This window comes from Etheostoma cragini, unplaced genomic scaffold (genome assembly GCF_013103735.1).
Source record: "Etheostoma cragini isolate CJK2018 unplaced genomic scaffold, CSU_Ecrag_1.0 ScbMSFa_1523, whole genome shotgun sequence".
Taxonomy (NCBI): domain Eukaryota; kingdom Metazoa; phylum Chordata; class Actinopteri; order Perciformes; family Percidae; genus Etheostoma; species Etheostoma cragini.
Window position 1 is genome coordinate 41,062 of NW_023265587.1, and position 7,238 is coordinate 48,299.

A 7,238-nucleotide genomic window follows, 5' to 3' on the forward strand; every position below is an offset into this window, starting at 1 on the left:
CCCCCCCCCCCCCCCCAAACTTTCTGTGTTTTCTCAGGAGCCAATCATCGCTCGGCTCAGGTGCTCCTCCTGTTGGTGATCCCCGGTCACCTGGTCTTCCTCTACACCATCCACCTGATGAAGAGCGGACACACCACGCTGACACCCATCTTCATGTCCGTCTACCTGGCTGCTGCCACGCTGCAGGTGAGCACATGAGGACCATTAGTGTGCTTTAACATGTAGTTTTTACATGAAATGCTCATTATTCCACATCAATTCTTTGAATCTCAAATCACAAAATGGGCTATTAGAATATTTGGGCTGCAGTGAGGTCACTTGATGGCTGTAGGACATAAGACTAGTTTGACTTAGGACAGCTCTGTTTCCGACTGTACACTCTTTGCTCTCGCTGTCGCCCATAAAAGGCATATAGTGTCTTCACTTCCCTAAACAAACCCGCAATGATTCATGGGAGAGCCTCAGAATACACGGAAAGCACGGCGCTAGCAACAGAAATTAACCAAAATGTGATAAATTATGGACGTCAAGTGGATAAATATTGGATGTAACAGTCTGGATTTAATGCTCAACGACCTCGAAAAAGGCCCAAGTTCCAGGCTGGATCGAAAATCCCCTGTAGAGGCTAGAAATACCCCGAAAAGACCTCCGTAACCGCTAGTTTGTTAGCTTTTAGCTGCAAAAATCGTTAAGTTTCTTTCTTTTATGGTTATTAAATGATTGAACTATGAAGTAGAGGTGCCGTTTTCACTCATATACGACCCTTTAGGTTGCTGAGTGTTAAAGCTGCACAACTCTCTCTCTCTCTTTCTCTCTCTCTCTCTCTCTATTGCAAGGCTTCGTCTCACGTCATGGTCTAAGTAGAGTATAGTCCTGTTGATGTGTTTTGGAACAGTGTTTGTGTGCATGTTGACCATAATCTGTGACTATGTAACACACAAGTTTGCATTATTATGACCATCAGCAAGTTCATTTCTGCTGATTTCCAACATCATTCAGCGACAAAAAATCATTTTCCCGTCAGCGAGAACAAGTTCCCATGAAAGATTAATCCGTGGACGTGTTTCCTTCCCAACACTTGTGAAGGAAGAGAAGCAGGTGTGTGTGTGTGTGTGTGTGTGTGTGTGTGTGTGTGTGTGTGTGTGTATGTATCTTGTGAATTCCTCGAGCGTTGTGGCTTGAGGCGACGCCTCAATGAATCTGACTTCTGTTCAAATTTTTGTTTTGGCAGCAGTTGAAATAATTATAAAGGCCTGAGGGTCATGAATGCCTCCTTTTATTTACCCTGTTTGGTGCACCGTGATCTACGTCAACGTCTGGAATTTAAAGAATTTACCCGGTGTGTGTGTGTGTGTGTGTGTGTGTGTGTGTGCTTTTCTTTGTGTATGCATCCCAACGCCTGCTCCGCTCAAAGGCTTTTAAAGACTCCCCTTAATCATTAATGCGGACACGGGACATTCGGATGTAATCCTGGCAACCGAGGCGTTGGAAACTTCCCAAATCAATTTAGTCTGCAGCCAGGAGAGCTGATTTAAGGCTGCTTTAGTCCCAGATAGAACATCAAATGGCCGAGACGGGTCCACGGCGGGGCAGGGAGTTTGGCTTTAGCCTCTTTTTACATCTTAATATTTACAGCCTTCAAAGCGAGAATACCGCTCAATTCATTGGCTGGATTTGAGAACCCTGAACACCACTTTGCTTTTGGGCTTTGACAAGCTGGGTGAGGCGCAGACACGATGCTGCCTGTCAGAATAATTCATGAACCTCTTTGTTGATCTTTGTCTGGGGAATTGCCTATATCCGGCTTTGAATGATGGTTTCTGAGACAGTGTCACGGCAGCAAGGTTGTTACAGAATGATTATTTATTGAAGCTAACAGCGGAAATTAACCACGGATTTGCATCTGCTTTGTCATCAGTGTATTAAGACAGACACAGACAGAATAGCAGACACTAATTATTTGGCTGAATGCTGCAAAGAATATGGAAGTTTAATACTAACGGGATGCTTTCCTAATTGAATACGCAATCTGTGGCTCATTTGCATCACCGCAACATTGAATAATGGTCTGTAATAGTCATTATATGCTAATTTTCAGGTTCATAATTGTACTTAGAGGTTGTACCACGATACATGGCAGCTCCTCTTTTCACCCTGTGTGTTGAGCTCTCTGTTTTAACTACAGAGTGACGCATCTCACTTCGGGTCCATCTTTGTTGGAAGTCGCACATGCGATAAAAACAGCCAAAAAGCATAATATGAGCACTTTAAAATGAAAATCTGGCACAATACAGAATCCATTTTTCAGTATTATTAACATATTGACAACTGTTTAACATAAATAATAGTTTTCAGACATATCGTAAGTATTGTGCCAGCAGAAGGGAAAAACGCAATTCCAGGGCCTTCACGTACAAAAATCACCAGATTTTTGACCAGATCCCGCCATATTGATTATTGTAGGGTTGACAAATGGTGCTTTTCCCGAACTATTCACAATATGAGATTTGGGTTAATCATCCGTAATGTGGATATATTATTAAAGTGGTTAAAGACAAACGATAGAATTTAAAAATAAGTCAAATAAAATTACATCCATGTATCACTGTAATCAGCCTTTTTTAAACCAGGATCACTTATGCCATAGAATAGACTTTAGTTGTCATTTTCATTTCATATACACACACACACACACACACACACACACAATAAAAACATTGTCAACGCATCCAATATTGGACTCGCGTTGCTATCTAGAAAGTGCAGCTATGCCTACTGGGGGCATGGTTGTTCAGTTCTGGGATGGCCCCGGGATAAAGTGGTCTGCAGCCTGGAGGTGCATGCTCTAAAAGCCTGAGGGCGCCTGCCAGATGGCAGCAGAGCAGTGAGAAGACATGGTTTAAGGGCTCTGTGTCTCATCCTGGATCGGCTTGGCGGAGGCAGCAGATCTTAGAGATCTGGTCCAGTTGGGGCAGGGGAGGTCCAATGATTTCTTATGATTCAATTTGGGGATTTTCCTGTCATTCCCTGTGCAGTTGGCATGGCATGCAGTCATACAGTATGTTATGACACTCTTGATGGACCAGTGGTAGCAACTCAATAGACAGGTTGCTCCTCTTGAGGGTAAAAAGTAGAGCCGCTGTTGCGCCTAATCGACCATGGCGGTCGTGTTTATCTCCCGTTTTAGGTCCTCTGAGATCATGATCCTCAAGAAATTAGCAGGGGGCTCAGCACGCAGCCTTGCGGTGCTCCAGTGCGAGGGACAGTCTGTGGGCGATTTGTAAGGAAATCCTTGATCCACATACACAGGCTGCTTCTGAGGTCCAAGTAAAGGAGTTTGGGGACCCGCTGGTTAGGAATGATGGTGTTGAACGCTGAGCTGTCGTCTATGAAGAACAATCTCACATATGTCTTCCCCTTGTCAATGTGTGTCAGGGGAGGGCAGATTTAACGTGCTTCATCGTCAGCCTCTCAAATCCCTTGGCAACGATGGGGGTGAGGTGAGTCTGTAGTGGTTCAGAGTGCTGATGTGGCTTTGCTTGGGCACTGGCATGATAGTTGGTGTTTTGAAGTAAGTCGGGGCCGTCACTATGGCCAGAGACATATCAAAGATGTCCGCAAAGACATCTGCATTCATGTTGTAGATGTTTCACGGCTGCCCCAGTAGTATCAACGTTAAGGTATCCAAAATCTAAGACAATATCTAGTCTCCTATCAATATATCAATATATAATATTGTGAAAATTGCCATAACTGCATGTTAGAGACACATGCAATACATAATAACATTCCTTTTCTTATTTAAAAAGTAACTTAAAACTACTTTTTTGGGAGATTTTCGTGCATCTAATATTAAATTCACCAGACATTTATTCATTTATTTCACTGTGGACTATGTTTAAAGTTTCAGTTTTAGTAAATAATCGCCTGACTCATTGGAACCAACTTTTGTGTCGGAGTTTGTGACACCCAACACTGTCTTTTTGTTGGTTTTATGAGATTATTTTGGGGGCATTTTAGTCCTTTATTACATCGCACAGCTGATGATGTGAAAGAGCTGTTGCACCGTCTCAGTTGCCGTACCCCTACCGGCATTAGTCTGTGCATGTCTACATTTCAGCGTTGCGCGTTACTTTATTATTTGTGGTTTAACGTGATCTGGTGAGGTGGACAGCTACAGGCGCTCATTGCAGTTTCGACATATCTTAAAGAGCCCCTATCATGCTCCTTTTCCGCGTCGTGTTTGTGCTCTCAGGGTCTACTAGAGTAGGATTACATGCTTCGATGCCTAAAAAAACATCTAGAGTTCCTCGTGCTGCCCATTGCTGCAGCTACTCCACCTAAAAGACGCCGTCCCAGCTCTTTCTTAAAATGTTTTTCACGTTTTGAATAGAGCGAAATCAAAGAGGCTCAATTTAGACAGCAGCATTAGTTATGGCTGTCAAAAGCTTTGGTAAGTGCCCTTAAAACACCCTGATGTGGTGTATTACTGCATATCTGAGAACTCAAATCACTTAACCCATGCAGATGTATTTTATTTAATGTCCCGCATTAACCCTACGTAAATAATTAAATGTTTAATTTACACACAACCTGCATTTTAAATCTCCAATAGCCTGAAATCCTTGGCATTGTTTCCCATCCATTAGAGATTGAGCATACTCAGACCTGTCTCTGTGCCTTGTGTCATGTGGTCGGACACAATTTTGGCGAAAAATGTCCGTAGCATGATGGAAATTGATGTCATTCAGTTAAAGTGAAATAGTCTGTAACCGCCTGGTTCTTTAACAGCAGCGATAAGCGGAAATTGCACACGCTGTGGGTTTTATAATGTTCAATTTAGAGCGGGAGCCGTAAAAAATGAGCGGAGAAATTGAAAACATTTTATTTTTGCAGAATAGCGCGACTCTTTGTGACATCTCCGCCGAGCCTCACGCTGAGTGGAAGAGAAGAAGAATGCAGTTAAATTGGAGTTCTGCATATTTTGGCACACAGTGTGAGGTGTTTGGCACAAATCCAGAGTTAATAGGAAATTGAGGGCACACCAAACAAGAGGAAAATATAACTTAAACAATAAACAACATAGCTTATAACATAGTCAGAAGACAAAGAATTGTCTGAAAACTCAGAATGAGAGAGTAGTAGTTTGACAGTTTAGTAGTCAAGAATATACTAAATATGCATTACTATGGTAATGTAACATATGGGAAATTATACTTTTGTTTTTGCATTTTTCATGAGCTATACTCAAATATCTTGAAGATTAATGTCTTTTTCCATGTCAACAAAAGCCCTATTTCTCTCAAATAGCTGCAATATTGTTCAGATATCTGTCTAAATCTGAAAATGAAGATGTAGAAGAGTTTATGAAAACAATGTTTTATTACATACAGTACTTACCAAAGTTATAAATGCAACACTTTTGTTATTGCCCCCATTTTTAAGACTTTTTAGCCCTATTTCTCTCAAATATTGTTCAGATATCTGTCTAAATCTGTATTAGTGGGCACTTCCCCTTTGCCGAGGTAATCCATCCACCTCACAGGTGTGGCGTTATCAAGATGCTGATTGGACAGCGTGATTATTGCACAGGTGTGACTTTGGCTGGCCACTATGAAAGGCCACTCTAAAATAGGCAGTTTTGCTGTATTGGGGGGGTCCGGAGGGGGTCCAAAAACCAGTCCCTATCCAGGTTAAGGGTGCTTATCAGTCCATTCATCACAAAAACTTAGGTTTTAGCCTCTTTGACAGTGACATTTCTACCTGACAACAGGCCTTTCTTTTGTTTTCCACCAATCAGGGCCCAGCATACGTTAACCATCACTCCTCAGTGAACCGCCTCCTAGTCTGAGATTATTCTCCAGTTAACCCTTGTGTTGTCTTACTCTCAACAATGGTCATTGTTTTTCAACATTATTATCGCTTTTCCTGACATTTTTGTCCCTTTTATAATGTTGTTGTTTTTTTGACGTTTTTTGATATTTTTTATGTTGACATTTTCATCGCTTATTTCGATGGCTGAAATGGGGTCAATTTGACCGAAGGACGACATGAAATTTGAAGAAAGTAGTGGGCTGATCATTCAGTTTACTTGTGAAGAGCGTTGTGCAGAACAATCCACTTCATTTTTCTGAAGATTTGGTTGACAGAAACCCATTTTTCTTTTCTTTTCTTGTATAAAAACGGGTCACATTTGACCCAAAGAAAACACAAGGGTTAAAGAGTCAGTTATCATAATGGAGCTTCCATGTTTTTTAGGAGTTTCCTCACACTAATACATGTAAAACAAATATAGGATTACATTAGTAAGAAAGTGACAATATCAAACCAGACTCTTGTGGTTGATGACCCCTGGTCTAAAGTCACTGGGTCAAAACCTGGTCCAACACAAACCAATAATAGCTGTGTGAAAGACACTTAATCCAAGGGTGAACATCTCTTCCTCTGAAGCCCAAACCTCATTATCTCCATCATGGCCGCCTATCAGATGCTATCAGAGTTATCTTGACAGATCAGGTCCTAGGCTGTGAGAAAGTTCCCCAGTCTCTCATCTGGGCTTTAGTCCCTGAAACCGACCAGTTATCTATTATATAGATCTGAACAGTGCTTTCCTTGTCTTCCGTGCAGTTATAGCAGAGGCCACTGGAAACACTGCCGCCATTGTGCCACCCCAATTATTGGGCTTTAGAAAGACTCTTTGGACTCTCTGCTTCTAAGGCTGGGTGTTGCCGATTCACAAGGTCTCGATTCGGATTTGATTGGAATTAAGGTCTATTTAGGTAGGGATACTAATTTAGCTTGGCTATGAAATAGATTCTCAGAAACCTAAATCTGGAGCATTATTATAAATAATAATGTTGTTTAGAATTGACCCCAAACAAAGAGACAGAAAAAATGCTTTCTTACATGTCACATGGCATGAAAATGTCTCTTTATGAGGTCATTTCAAATGAGTCCCCCCAGGCTGCCTGTGGCCCCCCCAGTGGCTAGAAATGGTGCTAGGTGTAAACCGAGCCCTGGGTATCCTTCTCTGCCTTTGAGAAAATGAAAGCTCAAATGGGCCGATCTGGAATCTTGCTCCTTATGAGGTCATAAGGGGCAAGGTTACCTCCACTTTTTCTGCTTTGCCCTCCCAGAGAATGGCCACACCCCCAGCCCCCAGAGACTTCAGATACAGTATTAGGGGCCACTAAGGTCTATATAAAGAGACTTCAGATACAGTATTAGGGGACCACTAA

At 42.0% G+C, this 7,238-nt stretch overlaps 1 protein-coding gene across 3 annotated transcripts in view; it reads left to right on the plus strand.

Moving 5' to 3' along the window:
• slc41a2b (solute carrier family 41 member 2b) overlaps positions 1-7,238 on the plus strand; it is a 48,044-nt gene that overhangs the window by 35,106 nt on the left and 5,700 nt on the right. For all 3 annotated transcript variants that reach the window (XM_034865386.1, XM_034865388.1, XM_034865387.1), the window contains one exon: positions 38-186. In XM_034865386.1, the coding sequence (XP_034721277.1) occupies positions 38-186 (149 nt within the window). The remainder of the gene's footprint in view (positions 1-37; positions 187-7,238) is intronic.